The 17,177-nt window shown below is 44.3% G+C and overlaps 1 protein-coding gene across 6 annotated transcripts in view; it reads right to left on the reverse strand.

The window, feature by feature from the left end:
• The window catches only part of LOC145344083 (protein FAM118A-like), a 91,325-nt gene that overhangs the window by 65,650 nt on the left and 8,498 nt on the right, over positions 1-17,177 (reverse strand). For all 6 annotated transcript variants that reach the window (XR_013886837.1, XM_080190890.1, XM_080190893.1 and 3 more), the window contains 2 exons: positions 3,028-3,077; positions 2,057-2,309 (listed from right to left, as the gene is read on the reverse strand). Coding sequence is in view for 5 of the 6 variants with exons in the window: in XM_080190890.1 (XP_080047016.1) it covers positions 2,057-2,309; positions 3,028-3,077 (303 nt within the window). In the remaining variant the exon portion in view is untranslated. The remainder of the gene's footprint in view (positions 1-2,056; positions 2,310-3,027; positions 3,078-17,177) is intronic.

A 17,177-nucleotide genomic window follows, 5' to 3' on the forward strand; every position in this document is an offset into this window, starting at 1 on the left:
TTCAATAAGAAAACAAACTTAGCCAAGGAGGGTAGCTGTAAATGGAAACAGGTTTGACCTAAGTTCAAGGAAGAGGCGGAGAAAGAGTCCACAGATCGTTGTGGTAGGGAATGGAAAGGTTTTTTTTTATTCATGGGATATGAGTGTCACTGGCTGGCCAGCATTTATTGCCCATCCCTAGATGCTCTTGAGGTGGTGGTGTTGAGTTGCCTTCTTGAATCGTTCTAGTCCATGTTCTGTGGGTTGATCCACAACGCCGTTAGGAGAGAATTCCAGCATTTTGACCCAGCGATTGCAAAGGAATGGCAATATATTTCCAAGCAAGGACAGTTAGTGGCTTGGAGGGGAACTTGGTGGCGTTCCCATGTATCTGTTGCCCTTGTCCTATTTGATGGAAGTGATCGTGAGTTTGGAAGGTGCTAAGGATCTTTGATGAATTGCTGCAGTGCTTCTCGTAGACAGTACACACTGCTCCTATTGGGCGTCAGTGGTAGACGGATTAAATATTTGTAGATGTCGTGCCAATCAAATGGGCTGCTTTGTCCTGGATGGTGTCAAGCATCTTGAGTGTTGGAGCTGCACCCATCCAGGCAAGTGGGGAGTATTCCATCACACTCTTGACTTGTGCCTTGTAGATGGTGGACAGGCTTTGGGAAGTCAGGAGGTAAGTTACTCGCCGCAGTATTGCTAGCATCTGACCTGCTCTTGTAACCACTGTGTTCACGTGAGTCCAGTGGAGTTTCTAGTCAATGGTAACCCCGAGAATGTTGACAGTGAGGGATTCAGTGACGGTAACACCACTGAATGTCAAGGGGCAGTGTTTAAAGGGTCTCTTATTGGTGATGGTCATTGCCTGGCATTTGTGTGGCACGAATGGTACTTGCCACTTGTCAGCCCAAGCCTGGGTATTGTCCAGATCTTGTTGCATTTGAACATGGACTGCTTCAGTATCTGATTGGATGTCTGGGGTGAAGATGAGATGGTTAGACCAGAAAACTCCCAACTAGAGGGCATCAGAAGAGTCACAGATGTAAGTGGGAAGAAATCCTACATGAGGCAAAATAAGATAAAATTGGGATAAAAAGCAATCAGTTGAATGGAAGGTGAAAAAAGACTATTTGTGGATTAAAGAAGGAGGTGGAGGGGGGGCTCTTCAAGCTTGGGGAACTGAGAGACTAGATATGTCTTTGATTTGTATAGATTTGTAATTTGCTTTTATTATATAAGACTAGATTTATGGAGAGGAAATCTACAGAGGAGGCAAGATCAGTGGCGGTCCCCAGCATTAGTTTGATGGTTGATTGTGAGGTTAAATGGGAGGAAGTATTGGAGAGTTGGCATTCTGCCTTTGCAAGAATGTCAGTCTGGCCTTGGACAGCATAGGGCATTGAAGGACGCATAGCTTGGTAGGCTGGGGAAAGGAAGCAAGTTGCAAAGATTACTGAATGGGTGACACAGTAATCTATGAGTGCCTCACATTTGTTGCAGGAGGTGAAGATGCAGGGGGGGCTGCAAGGGTGTGTTGGTCTTGGTGTATTGGTGTGGGTGTTGGCGCGGTGGCGTGTTGGTGTTGCTGTGTGTGTATGGTGTGTCTGAAAATTTTTGCATTCCAGGATACTTCTACAATAGTGACCAACCCTGAGCATCAAAAAAGAGGCTGTATGATCAAAGGAGTGGCTAAGAGGTATGGTTCTGAGTTAGGGCAAAGGCACACAACATGAAGTTGTGCTACCCGAAAACGCATAACCATAATACCGGATAACAAAACTAGCTGAACTACTTTGTTCCCCATTGATCAACACACAATTCACAGAAAAGGGAGGACAAAGTGAAATTCAAGTGGGTCTAGTACTTTTGGATTAACAGTTCTTAAACAAAATCAAGAGCTTACCTGCTTTTTCGAAATGTTTGAAACACCTGCAAATTGCAACTCTTTGGTTTATTCTTCTGTTCAAACATCAAATATGTAAATATCAGTTGTGCATCTAAGCTTACAGACATTTCTCTGAAACAAGTGAACATTTTATTTTCCACTCAAAACAATATTTAATTTTACCGGTGACATTTTCCGGATTAGATCATGGGCAAGCACAAGAAGGTCACGATCTTCTGTTACTTTTTGACGGAACTCCATAATGTCAGAAGGATGAAGCACCTCCAGATCTTCAGCTGCATTGATTACCGCTTCGATACAACTTCGCCAAGAACATAGTGCAGGGATATTTGGAGCAACAGCAGCACTCACTCCTGTTCCAATCACCAATAGCAACTCACAAGGCTCTTTTCGGGTCAGACTTTTCAGAAATTTCCTAGAGCATTGGAAATAAAGAAGGTTAGACTAAAAACAACTTTCTTTGTGGTTGTCATTCTCTGAAGCTCAATATACAGAAATAAATACTGTCACCCTCTGCAAGAAACTATTCGAGCCTTTTAAAAATTTGATCAGCAAAAAATAACCACAATCTGTTGTGTCAGTTTTTTGTTAGCATGAATAATAAATGAAAACCTCAGTGCATTAATCTCCCAGTTTATCTATCATTAATCCTCCAAATTTGTTTTAGACTTGCTGGAAATTACAGTGTAGACAATACATTCTCAAATCAACAGCTTTTTTTAAATGAATAATCCTGTTTATTTTTGGAAAATAATTCATTTTTCTTGTTGAAGAATTTAAATATTAATTAATTTGATATGTCTTTTTTGCACATTCTTTCCAAACTGCAAACACAATGTGCACTCATTCTGAGTACTCTGTTATCCTCCTGCATCCTTAATGTGTTGAAATGAAGATTTGCGTTTTCTTAATTTACCTAATTACTTTCTACACCTAAAATCAATGCAACTCTAAATGTAAAGTCTAAATTTGGTATTGTCTAAACATTACTTCCTTGTTTTTCCCTTTGTCCTTTAAACTTTAGTAATGCCATGCATTCATCTAAGTATATCAATTTTTTAAAATCCTTTTTGGATCAGTCATTTCAGTCCTTACACCATAGATCATACTTATTTCCACTGTCAGGTATTTACCTGGACTTCTGCTCAAGGTTTCGAGAAGGACTAAGTGAATCCATGTGCACCTGAAAAACAAAAACATGTTTTAGTTCACAAATCAAGGCTAGGCTAGTCCACTTTCAGTCTTACAAAAGCTAAATACTGTGGATGTTGGAAATCAAATATAAATGCTGGAAATATTCAACAATGATGTGGAGATGCTGGCGTAGGACTGGGGTAAGCACAGTAAGAAGTCTCACAACATCAGATTAAAGTCCAACAGGTTTATCTGGTAGTACAAGCCACAAGCTTTCAGACTGCTGCTCCTTCATCAGATGAGTGGGAGTTCTGTCCACAAATAGGGCGTATAAAGACACAAACTCAGTTTACAAAATAATGGTTGGAATGCAAGTCTTTAAGAGTAATCAAGTCTTAAAGGTTCAGACAATGTGAGTGGAGATAGGGTTAAGCACAGGTTAAAGAGATGCATATTGTCTCCAGCCACAACAGTTAGTGAGATTTTGCAAGCCCAGGCAAATCGTGGGGGTTACAGATGGGGTGACATGAACCCAAGATCCCGGTTGAGGCTGTCCTCATGTGTGTGGAACTTGGCTATAAGTTTCTGCTCAGCAATTCTGCGTTGTCGTGTATCGTAAAGGCCGCCTTGGAGAATGCTTCCCGAAGATCAGAGGCTGAAGTGTTCCCCAGCAGGAAGAGAACATTCCTGCCTGGTAACTGTTGAGCGGTATTCATCCATCCATTGTCGTAGTGTCTGCACGGTCTCCCCAGTGTACCATGCCTTGGGACATCCTTTCCTGCAGCACATCAGGTAGACAATGCTGGCCGAGTTGCAATAGTATGTACCGTGTACCTGGTGGACAGTGTTCTGACTGAGATGATGGCATCCATGCCGATGATCCGGTACGTCTTGCAGAGGTTGCTGTGGCAGGGTTGTGTGGTGTCATGGTCACTGTTCTCCTGAAGGCTGGGTAGTTTGCTGCAGACAATGGTCTGTTTGAGGTTGTGCGGTTGTTTGAAAGCAAGAAGTGGGGGTGTGGGGATGGCCTTGGCTAGATGTTCGTCTTCATCAATGACACGTTGAAAGCTCCGGAGAAGATGTCGTAACTTCTCCGCTCTGGGAAAGTACTGGATGACGAAGGGTGCTCTGTCCGCCATGTCCCGTGTTTGTCTTCCAAGGAGGTAGGTGCAGTTTTTTGCTGTGGCACGTCAGAACTGTCGACTGATGAGTCGAGCACCATATCCTGTTCTTACGAGGACATTTTTCAGCGTCTGGAGGTGTCTGCTGCGATCCTCCTCATCTGAGTACATCCTGTGTATACGAAAGGTTGTCCATAGGGATGGCTTCTTTAACGTGTTTAGGGTGGAAGTGGAAAAGTGGAGCATTGTGAGGTTATCCGTGGGCTTGCGGTACAGTGAAGTGCTGAGGTGACCATCCTTGATGGAGATGTGTGGGTTGAAGAATGCAACCGATTCCGGCGTGTAGTCCATGGTGAGTCTGATGGTGGGATGGAACTTGTTGATGTCATCATATAGTTGTTTCAGTGATTGCTCACCATGAGTCCAAAGGAAGAAAATGTCACCGATCTTTCTAGGGTATAGCATCGGTTGAAGGTCCTGTGTGGTGAAGAGGTCTTGTTCGAATCTGTGCATGAAGGTGTTGGCATATTGACGTGCGAATTTGGTCCCCATGGCTGTTCTGTGCGTCTGGATGAAGAACTGGTTGTTGAAAGTGAAGACATTGTGGTCCAGAATTATGCAGATGAGTTGTAAAATTGCATCTCGAGATTGGTAGTTGTCGGCATCGAGTACTGTGGCAGTTGCAGCAATGCCATCGTTGTGGGAGGTGCTGGTGTAGAATGCCGAGACATCCATTGTGACGAGGATGACCGAGCTCCTGGTTCAACTGCTCCACGTGCGCTGAGTTTCTTTAGAAAGTCCGTAGTGTCGCAACAAAAGCTGAGGGTTCTTTGTAAAATGGGTTTCAGGATGCCCTCGACATAGCCGGAGGGGTTCTCGCACAGGGTCCCATTGCCTGATATGATGGGATGGCCAGGAGTGTTGACCCTGTGTATCTTTAGGATGCAGTAGAGATGCTCAACACGGGGAGTACATGGGATGTGAGCACTGAGGGTACTCTTAAGGTCTGGATCAAAGGTCTTGATCAGTCTGTTGAGTTGACGGGTGTGTTCTTTGGTCGGATCTGCAGTTAATTGTCCATCATGTTTCTCGTTCAGTTGTTGGTACTTTTTTTTGCAGTTATCTGTTCTGATCAGTATGACCCTCCTTTGTCTGCTGGTCTGATGACAATGTTGCAGGTTGGTCTTGAGCGCGCGGATGGTGTTGTGCTGTGCTTCAGTTACATTTGGGGCTGTCTTGCGAGTGCAGCTGATGAATCTGGCATTGATGCACCTCCTGACGGCCTCAACAGGATCTCGGGTTCATGTCACAGTATTTGTAACACCCGGGACTTGCCTGGGCTTGCAAAATCTCACTAACTGTCCTCGCTGGAAACCATACACATCTCTTTAACTTGTGCTTAACCCTCTCTCCACTTACATTGTCTACACCTTTAAGACTTGATTATCTGTAAAGACTCGCATTCCAACCATTATTTTGTAAATTGAGTTTGTGTCTTTATATGCCCTGTTTGTGAACAGAACTCCCACTCACCTGATGAAGGAGCAGCACTCTGAAAGCTTGTGGCTTGTGTTATCAAATAAACCTGTTGGACTTTAACCTGCTGTTGTGAGTCTTCTTACGATATTCAACAAATCAAACAGCCTCTGTGTCAAGAGACAGAAAGATAGCATTTGAGGTAGATGACCATGCATGAGAACTGAGAGAAGTTAGATACAGGGAACACACGGACACAGGCCAGCAAAAAAATTAGAAGTACATATACAAACAATGCACAAAAGGGGCAATCTTACCTGCTTGCCCTGCCAGTTGATCAACTTGGCGGGCCAGTATGATCGGGCAAGAGGCAAAAAATCAGGTTTACACCCAGTTTCCCATCTCTCCCAATGTTACCAGCCACATTTGGCCAATGAAATTGGCTTCATGCCCCTAAAAGGACCTAATTTAAATATAATCAGGAGTTCCAGATAATATCTGTACTTACCTGCTCACTGATCGAGGTCCTCACTGGCAAGGATCATGTACGGTCCCCACCATGAGGACCTAATGTGTTGGCCTCACAAATGGGATCAGAGGTCATTGAAGCCTCCCGGGTGGTTAGGGCAGGGCCAGGGCAGTGCCCCTTGGGCATTGTTAGCATGCACTGGGGGGGGGGGAATGTTGATCCCACCAGCACACCATTCGAGGCAGGAGGGGGGGAATGTCTGGGGCAGCAATCAAGGAGGTGACGTCCAGGGCAGCAACAGGAGGGAGGAGAACGATGTTTTGTGCGTGTGTGTGGTGGGGGGGGGTTGTTGTTATGACAGGAGATCTCCCAATGTACTGTGTACACAGTATACTGGGAGATTGGGGCACCAACAGAATGGTGCCCCTACAGCTAAGCAACTGGCTTTACCAGCAAGCTGAGGTTCCTGCCCCATCTCCTACTGACGAGAATCACATTCTGGCTCTTTTTCTTTCTCAGCGCCGCATAAAGGTGACTGGGTGCTCGCCGAAAAAGTGGACACGATTCTCTTCGGTTTTCACAGTCATTCGGCACTTAGAATTTTTTTGGTAAGATCACCCCAAATTATTTATCGTTCCTAAATAATTCAATACAATAAAGCAAATACACATTGCAGGGTAAAAATTGCAGCCAGTTCTGTTCTTTTACAAGTACAGTGCTTTTGCCCTTACAATTTAGAACTTAATGTTTGGAACATTGTCCTACTTCCTACTCCTTAATCTATTCATCCAGCAAGACAGTTCAGTACAGAAAAACTAACCTGCAATGTTAAATATAAAAAGATAATATTGTAATATGGAGATCTTATGATATATAAAAGGAGTAAACCATTTGGTCTTCGAGCCATCTTCGCCATTCAATAAAATCAGGCTGATCTGATTATAAGAACATAAGAAATAGGAGCAGGAGTAGGCCATCTAGCCCTTCGAGCCTGCCCCGCCATTCAATAAGATCATGGCTGATCTGTCGTGGCTCAGTTCCACATTCCCGCCCTCTCCCCATAACCCTTAATCCCCTCGCTTATCAAAAACCCATCAACCCGCATCTTAAAAATATTTAGCGAGGCAGCCTCCACCACTTCAACGGGCAGAGAATTCCAGAGATTCACCACCCTTTGAGTGAAGAAGTTCCTCCTCAACTCCATTCGAAACCGCCCCCCCTTTATCTTGAGGCTGTGCCCCCTAGTCCTACTGTCCTTTCTGAGCGGGAAGAGTCTCTCCACCTCTATCCTATCCATCCCATTCATCGTCTTATATGTCTCAATGAGATCTCCCCTCATTCTTCTAAACTCTAACGAGTACAAGCCTAGTTTATTCAGCCTCTCCTCATAGCTCAACCCCCTCAACTCCGGCATCAGCCTAGTAAACCTCCTCTGCACTCCCTCCAAGGCCAAAATATCCTTGCGTTAAGTGCGGCGACCAAAACCGCACACAGTACTCCAGCTGCAGCCTCACCAATGCCCTATACAGCTGCAGCAAGACCTCCCTACTTTTATATTCAATCCCCCTTGCTATGAAGGCCAGCATCCCATTCGCCTTCCTGACCACCTGCTGCACCTACAGGCTGGGTTTTTGCGACTCATGCACAAGGACCCCGAGGTCCCTCTGCACCGTTGCCTGCTGCAGTTTTTCGCCACGTAAGTAATAGTCCTTCCTACCATTATTCCTACCAAAGTGGACCACCTCGCACTTGCCAACATTAAATTCCATTTGCCAGTTCCTGGCCCATTCGCCCAGCCTATCTAGATCCTTCTGCAGACTCTCCACACCCTCCATGCAATTTGCCGTTCCACCAATCTTGATGTCATCAGCAAATTTCGACACCATACACTCGGTTCCCTCCTCCAGATCATCTATATAAATGGTAAATAGCTGAGGCCCCAGCACCGACCCCTGGGGCACTCCACTAGTCACCAACTGCCAATCGGAATAGCACCCATTAACCCCCACTCTCTGCCTCCTATTTGACAACCAATCCTCTATCCACGCTAACACCCTACCCCCAACTCCATGCCCCCTTACCTTCTGCAATAACCTCTTGTGAGGTACCTTGTCAAATGCCTTCTGAAAGTCAAGAAAGACCACATCCACCGACTCTCCTCTACCCACCGCCCTAGACACATCCTCATAGAACTCCAATAAATTTGTCAGACACGACTTCCCCTGAACGAAACTGTGCTGCGTCTGCTCTATCAAGCAATTCCCCTCAAGATGCCTCGCTATTTCCTCCTTGATGACGGATTCTAACATTTTACCTACAACAGACGTTAAACTAACCAGCCTATAATTCCCTGCCTTTTGCCTGCCACCCTTCTTAAACAACGGCGTAACATTAGCCATTTTCCAATCTTCCGGCACTTCCCCGGAATCCAGCGATGTTTGGAAAATAACCATCAAGGCATCCACTATCACCTCCGCCATTTCTTTCAGAACCCTCGGATGCATTCCATCCGGTCCTGGGGACTTGTCCAGTTATAGCCTTAACTCTACTTTCCTGCCTGTTCCCCAAAACCGTAAATTCCCATGCCAATCAAAAATTTGTCCAGTTCTGTTTGAATGCATTCAATGACCCAACCTCCACTATTTTCTGGGAAACAGAATCCCGAAGACACTCTAGGAGAATAAATTCCTGCTCATCTTAAAATGGAAGATCTCTTAATTTTTAAGCTGTACCCTCTGCAGTTCTGGATTCTCCAACAAAAGGAATTCTCTCAGCATTTACTTTGCTAAGCCCCCTTAGAATTTAATACTTTTCAACAAGATCTCATTATTTTAAACTCCAATGAGTATTAACCCAACCTCCTCACTCAGACAATCCCTTCATCCCGGTAATCAGTCTGGTGAACCTTCTCTGGATAGCATCTATGCAGCCGACCTCCTTAAACAAGTAGGCCAAAACAATCTCCACAGGGCATTGGTGAGACCACACCTATAGTTATAGCAAGACTTCCCTACTTTGATACTCCCCCTGCTTGGAACAAATGTTAACATTCCCTTTGTCTTCAGAATGATTCGTTACCTATATGCTAACTTTTTGCGATTCTTGCACAAGGATGCGGATATTCTTCTGTAACTGCCACATTCTGCAGTCTCTACTTAAATAATATTCTGTTTTTCTACTCTTCCTGCCCAAGTGGACATACTCACGTTTTCCCCCATTATACTCCTTCTACTAATTTTTTGCTCACTCACCTTATCAGGTGCTTTGTATCCCCCTCACAACTTGCCTTCCTATCTATCTTTATATTAACAACAAATTTGGCAAAATATAGTTTGGTCCCTTCATCCAAGTCATTAATAGATTATAAATAGGCCCAGGCATTAATCCATATGACACTCCACTAGTTTATAATTGTCAACCTGAAAATGACCCATTTATCCTGACATGCTGTTTCCCTTTAGTTAGTTGACCCTCTAGCCATGCTCAGATATTATCCCCAGCACCAAAGCTTTTATCTTGTGGTGTGCCTTTAATAAGGCACCTTATGGAATAGCTTTTAGAAATGCAAATAAAACAAATCTACTAATGTCCCTTATCATCCTGCATGTTACAGGGATGCTAATAAGTTTGTCAAACATGATTTCCCTTTCAAAAAATATTGATTATAATGTGATTTACTAAATGCACAGCTACCAGCTCCTTAATAAAGGATTCAAGCATTGTGTCAATGACAGACTAAATAACCTACAATTTCCTGCTTTGTCTCCCTCCTTTCTTGAATAGAATGCTTGCAGTTCCTCATTCTACTGGGGTCTTTCTAGAATCCATGGAATTCTGGAAGATTGTGACCAATGCATCCACTGTCACTTTTAAGACCTTAGGAGGCAGGCTCTCAGGTTCATGGGATTTGTTAGCTCCATTCCATTAGTTCCCTAGTATTTATTCTCCAGTGATTGAAATAATTTTAAGTTTCTCCCTCCTTTTTGCTTCTTAATTTTTTACTATTCTTGGAACATATTTTACGTGTTCTACTGTGGGGACATACAAAATACTTGTTCAATCTCTGGAATTTGTTGATTTTCCCATTATTCATACTTCAGCCTCACTCTCTAAGACACAAACAGTCACTTTAGCTGCTCTCTTCCTTTCTGTTCCACAAAATCTCAGGTAACCTTGAATATCCAGGTACCAGCTATGGTCACTATAGAAATGTAGGGTTTTGTTGCGAGAAATTTACTATTCCTGTACATGTGCAGGAAGTTTTGAAACACTATAAAGAAAGTAGCACAAAGACGGCAGCTCGTCTGAGTTCAGTAAGACAGATGCTTAACTCTTCTGAATTTGGTAAGTGAGGGGATTTGGTGCAGTCTGGGATGAGGTTGCTGTTCTTGTCTTGTACTAAAACGTTTGGTCCAGAAGAAGAAGCTAGTGACACATGGGTAAGAGAAAAGCCAGGCAATAGTGCAGGATACTGATTTGGGTAATGCAACCAAAGTGTGACTGAGCCAGATGAGGTGGGTGGGGTCCTTAACGAGTACTTTGCATCAGTATTTACAAAGGAGAAGGATGTGGTGGATGGTGAGTGTGGAAAGGAGGATGCTGACATTCTAGGGCATATTTAGATAAAAAGGGAAGAGGTATTGGAGGTTTTGAAAAACATTTAAAGGTGAACAAGACCCCAAGGCCACGTAGGGTCTATCCCAGAATACCAGAGGTGAGGGAAGAAATTGCTGCAGTCTTCGCCAAAATCTTTGCATCTTTAGTCAAGGGTGAGATACCAGAGGATTGGAGCGTAGCTAGCATTGTTCCTCTGTTTAAGAGAGAAGGGCAGCACGGTGGTTAGCATTGCTGCCTCACAGTGCCAGGGACCTGGGTTCGATTCCCAGCTGAGGTCACTGTGTGGAGTTTGCATATTCTCCATGTGTCTGTGTGGGTTTCCTCTGGGTTCTCCGTTTTCCTCACAGTCCAAAGATGTGCTGGTTAGGTAGATTGGCCATGCTAAATTGCCCCTTAGTGTCAGGGGGATTGGCTAGAATAAGTGATTGGGTAACGGGGTTAGGGCCTGGATGGGATTGTGGTTGGTTCAGACTTGATGGGCCAAATGGCCTCCTTCTGCACAGTAGGATTCTATGAAGAGACAATCTGGGAAACTGAAGGCCTGTGAGCCTTATCATTGGTGGGGAAATTATCGGAGAAGATTCTAAGGGACAGTATGTACTGATATCTGGAAGAAAATTGGCTTATTAACAATAGGCAGCATGGTTTTGTGAAAGGGAGGTCATGTCTCACAAACCTGATTGCGTTCTTTGAGGAAATGACAAGAAAAATTGACCAGGACGGAGCAGGGGATGTTGTATACATGGGCTTTAGTAAAGACTTTGATAAGCTACCTCATGGCAGACTGATACTGTCACATGGGATCGAAGTCAGCTGGTAAAATGGCTACAACCTGGCTTGGGCATGAAAAGCAGAGAGTAGTAGTGAAAGGGTGCTTTTCTAACTGGAGTTCTGTGACAAATAATGTTCCACAAGGATCAGTGCTGGGATCTCTGTTGTTGATCATATGTATAAATGATTTGGAGGAAAGTATAGGCAGTCTGATTAGTAAATTTGTAGAAGATACAAAAATTGGGGGCGTATCAGATAGTGAGGAGGATTGTCAGGGATGTAGTAGGATATAAATCAGCTGACGACCTGAGCCAAAAGATGGCAGATGGATTTTAACCCAGACAAATGAAATTTGGAAGGTCTATTACAGAAGGAAAGTATATCGTAAGTGGTAGATCCCTTAGAAATATTAGCATAGAGGGACCTAGATGTGCAGATCCACAGTTCCCTGAAGGTGGCAACTCAGGTGGACAAGATAATCAAGAAGATGTAAGGCATGCTGGCCTTCATCTATTTACCTTCATCTATTTACCTCAGCTATTTACCATTTATATAGATGATCTGGAGGAGGGAACCGAGTGTAGGGTGTCGAAATTTGCTGATGACACCAAGATTGGGGGAAAGGCAAATTGTGCGGAGGGTGTGGAGAGTCTGCAGAAGGATCTAGATAAGCTGGGTGAATGGGCCAGGAAATGGCAAATGGAATTTAATGTTGGCAAGTGTGAGGTGGTCCACTTTGGTAGGAAGAATGGTAGGAAGGACTATTACTTACGTGGCGAAAAACTGCAGCAGGCAACGGTGCAGAGGGACCTCGGGGTCCTTGTGCATGAGTCGCAAAAACCCAGCCTGCAGGTGCAGCAGGTGGTCAGGAAGGCGAATGGGATGCTGGCCTTCATCGCGAGGGGGATTGAATATAAAAGTAGGGAGGTCTTGCTGCAGCTGTATAGGGCATTGGTGAGGCCGCAGCTGGAGTACTGTGTGCAGTTTTGGGCGCCGCACCTGCGCAAGGATATTTTGGCCTTGGAGGGAGTGCAGAGGAGGTTTACTAGGCTGATACCGGAGTTGAGGGGGTTGAGCTATGAGGAGAGGCTGAATAAACTAGGCTTGTACTCGTTAGAGTTTAGAAGAATGAGGGGAGATCTCATTGAGACGTATAAGATGATGAATGGGATGGATAGGATAGAGGTGGAGAGACTCTTCCCGCTCAGAAAGGACAGTAGGACTAGGGGGCACAGCCTCAAGATAAAGGGGGGGCGGTTTCGAACGGAGTTGAGGAGGAACTTCTTCACTCAAAGGGTGGTGAATATCTGGAATTCTCTGCCCGTTGAAGTGGTGGAGGCTGCCTCGCTAAATATTTTTAAGAAGCGGGTTGATGGGTTTTTGATAAGAGAGGGGATTAAGGGTTATGGGGAGAGGGCGGGAATGTGGAACTGAGCCACGACAGATCAGCCATGATATTATTGAATGGCGGGGCAGGCTCGAAGGGCCAGATGGCCTACTCCTGCTCCTATTTCTTATGTTCTTATGTTCATCGGTCGGAGCGCTGAGTATAGGAATTGGAAAATCACGTTGCAGTTGTATAAGACTTTGGTTATGCCACATTTGGAGTACTGTGTATGATTCTGTTCACCACACTACTGGAAGGATGTTGATGCATTGGAAAGGGTGCAGAAGAAATTTACCAGAACGTTACCTGATTTGGAGGATATGGACTACGAAGAAAGGTTGAACAAACTTGGACTGTTTTCACTGGAGCATCGGAGGATGAGGGGGACCTGATAGAGGTTTAGAAGATTATGACAGGCCTGGGTAGAATGGGTAGTCGAGTCTTTTTTCCAGGGTCGAAGGATCAATTACTTGGGGATATAGGTTGAAAGTGAGAGGGGTAAAGTTAAAGAGATATAAGGGGTAAGTCTTTCACACAGAGGGTGATGAATGCCTGGAACGTGCTGCCAGAGGAAGTGGTGGAAGCAGATTCTATAGTAATGTTCAAGAGGCATCTGAATAAATACACGAATAGACAGGAGTAGAGGAACATGGTCCATGTGGAGGCAAGAAAATATGAGAGAGGCAACTGCGTTGGCACAGACTTTGTGAGCTGAAGGGCCTGTTCCTGTGCTGCATTGTTCTTCGTTCTTGTTCTTTGGATAAGGCAGAGTGTAAAACAAAGAATGCATCAGCAAATATGTCTAAAGCAGGGAAAAATGGTAAGAAGATAGAATTCTAAGTTCTTTAATTGAATGCGTGCAGTATTCATAGCAAAATGGATGAATTGATAGCATAAATGAAGGTGATCTATTAACCATTACAGGGACATGGTTGCAAAGTGACCATAGCTGGTACCTGGATAGTCAAGGTTACCTGAGATTTTGTAGAACAGAAAGAAAGGAAAAGAAGGTGGGTAGCTCTGTCAATAAAGGATGAGATCAGTTGAGTTGTGAGAAATTATTTTAGTTCAGTGGATCAGTTTGGAGATAAGAAATAGCAAAGGAAATAAATCACTGATGGGATTTGTAGTGTAAGGTCCTGGCACAATTAAGATTAATGTGGTGCTGAGCATAGTATGCCCACACAGGGTCAGTCTGGTGTTGGACAGAGCCATGTGTGCAAGCAAGCATGAGCCAGCTCCGAGTTTGAAGCCTTTTCTTTATATATGTACATTGTTCTTGTAGTTAAACATAGTTAGTCTACTTCAGACAAAGAAGACGTACCAAACAGTATCCAATGATCAGTTCATAGAGCATATTTGGAACAGCTTCTTGAACAATACACTGGATTCAACCAAGCAGCAAGCAATTTTGCCCTGGTAATATGTAATGAGAATTAATTACTGATCTCCTATTAAAGGATCCCTCTTGATAAGAGGTTTAGAAATGGGGCATGAAACAAGTGTCTTAAACTTATTGAGTTGACGGCAGTGCACTGGGGAAAGTAGATTATAAGGCAAGATGGTAGCGAAGTAGTGACAGACACTTAGAACGTAGAACATAGAACACTGCAGCACAAACAGGCCCTTCGGCCCACAAGTTGCGCCAATCACATCCCTACCTACCAGGCCTATCTATAACCCTCAATCCCATTAAATCCCATGTACTCATCCAGAAGTCTCTTAAAAGACCCCAACGAGTTCGCCTCCACCACGACCGATGGCAGCCAATTCCACTCACTCACCACCCTCTGAGTGAAAAACTTACCCCTGACATCTCCTCTGTACCTACTCCCCAGCACCTTAAACCTGTGTCCTCTTGTAGCGACCATTTCAGCCCTGGGAAACAGCCTCCGAGAATCCACCCTACCTATACCTCTCAACATCTTATAAACCTCTATCAGGTCACCTCTCATCCTTTGTCTCTCCAGGGAGAAAAGACCGAGCTCCCTCAACCTGTCCTCATAAGGCATGCCATCCAATCCAGGCAACATCCTTGTAAATCTCCTCTGCACCCATTCAATAGCTTCCACATCCTTCTGGTAGTGAGGCGACCAGAACTGCGCACGGTACTCCAAGTGGGGTCTGACAAGGGTCTTATAAAATTGCAGCATTATCTCCCGGCTCCTAAACTCAATCCCTCGATTAATGAAGGCTAGTACACCATACAGCTTCTTGGCCACATCCTCCACCTGCGAGACCAATTTAGGAGTCCTGTGGACACGGACCCCAAGGTCCTTCTGATCTTTTACACTGCTAAGAGTCCTATCCTTGATATTATACTCTTTCATCCCATTGGATCTGCCAAAATGACCACTACACATTTACCCGTGTTGAAGTCCATCTGCCACTTCTCCACCCAGTCTTGCATCCTATCTATGTCTCGCTGCAACTTCTGACATCCGTCCAGACTATCCACAACACCACCAACCTTCGTGTCAACAGCAAACTTACCAACCCATCCCTCCACTTCCTCATCCAGGTCATTTGTGAAAATGACAAAAAGCAAGGGTCCTAGAACAGATCCCTGGGGCACTCCACTGGTGACTGACCTCGATGCAGAAAAAGACCCATCCACAACCACTCTCTGCCTTCTGCAGGCAAGCCAGTTCTGGATCCACAAGGCAACAGCCCCTTGGATCCCATGCCCTCTCACTTTCTCAAGAAGTCTTGCACGGGGGACCTTATCAAATGCCTTGCTGAAGTCCATATAAACCACAGCCACCGCTCTTCCTTCATCAATGTGTTTAGTCACATTTTCAAAGAACTCACCTAGGCTCGTAAGGCACGACCTGCCCTTGACAAAGCCGTGCTGACTACTTTTAATCATACTAAACTGCTCTAAATGTTCATAAATCCTGTCCCTTAGTATCCTCTCCATCAACTTACCAACCATTGAGGTCAGACTCACCGATTGGTAGTTTCCTGGGCTATCCCTGTTTCCTTTCTTGAAAATAGGAACCATATCTGCAATCCTCTGGAACCTCTCCCATCTCCATCAACGACGCAAAGATCATCGCCAGAGGTTCTGCAATCTCTTCCCTCACCTCCCACAGTAATCTGGGGTACATCCCATATAGTCCCGGTGACTTATCTATCTTGATGCAATTTAAAAGTTCCAACACATCCTCTTTCTCAATGTCCACATACTCAATCTTTTCAGTCCGCCGCAAACCTGCAGTACAACCACCCAGATCATTTTCCACTGTGAATACCAAGGCGAAGTATTCATTAAGCACCTCTGCCATTTCTACCGGTTCGCACAGACTTTTCTCCCTTCACCTTTTATAGGTCCTATTCCTTCACATCTCATCCTTTTACTCTTCACATATTTGTAGAACGCCTTGGGGTTCTCCTTAATCTTACCCGCCAAGGCCTTCTCATGACCCCTTCTGGCTCTCCTAATTTCCTTTTTAAGCTTCTTCCTACAACCCTTATACTCCTCTAGATCCTTAACATCTCCTAGCTCTCTGAACCTTCTGTACTCCTTTCTTTTCTTTCTGACTAGGTTCATTACAACCTTTGTGCACCACGGTTCCCGTAACGTACCAAAGCTTCCCTGTCTCATTGGAACGTTTTCATGCAGAGCTCCAGACAAACATTCCTTGAAAATCCGCCACCTTCCTTTGGTAATTTTCCCCAAGAACATCTCCTTCCAATTTACTTGTCTAATTTCCTGCCTGACTTAAGGAGATTTTTCCTAACTCTCAACAATATAAATTCCATTGAAGAAAGACTGTACCAGAAGAATGCACAATCCATGGTTAACTGAGGAAGCTAAGGATGGTATGGAATTGAAAGTAAAGACATATGATGCTGAGAAGATTATTTGTAGAAAGATGTTTGGATACATTTTTGAAACCAGCCAAGGATGATTTAAAAAATAAGAGAAAATGTAATATGAGAGAAAACTAAAAATATAAAAAAAAGTCAGTAAAATCTTCAAGTAGTATTCAAGAAGATAGAATTCTAAGTTCTTTAATTGAATGCGTGCAGTATTCATAGCAAAATGGATGAACCATAGCTGGTACCTGGAAATGGAAGATTCGCATTCTAATCAGTATTCTGTAAACTGAGTGTGTGTGTTTATATCCTTGTTTGTGATCAGAACTCCCCACTCACCTGACAAAGGGGCAGAGCCCCAAAAGCTAGTGACGTTTGCTACCAAATAAACCCGTTGGACTTTAATCTGGTGTTGTGAGACTTCTTACTGTGTTTATTCCAGTCCAACACCGGCATCTCCACATCATGTGTAGGCATACCCACAGT

Source organism: Carcharhinus amblyrhynchos, chromosome 6 (assembly GCF_965287045.1).
Source record: "Carcharhinus amblyrhynchos chromosome 6, sCarAmb.v2.hapA, whole genome shotgun sequence".
In the NCBI taxonomy this organism is placed as follows: Eukaryota; Metazoa; Chordata; class Chondrichthyes; order Carcharhiniformes; family Carcharhinidae; genus Carcharhinus; species Carcharhinus amblyrhynchos.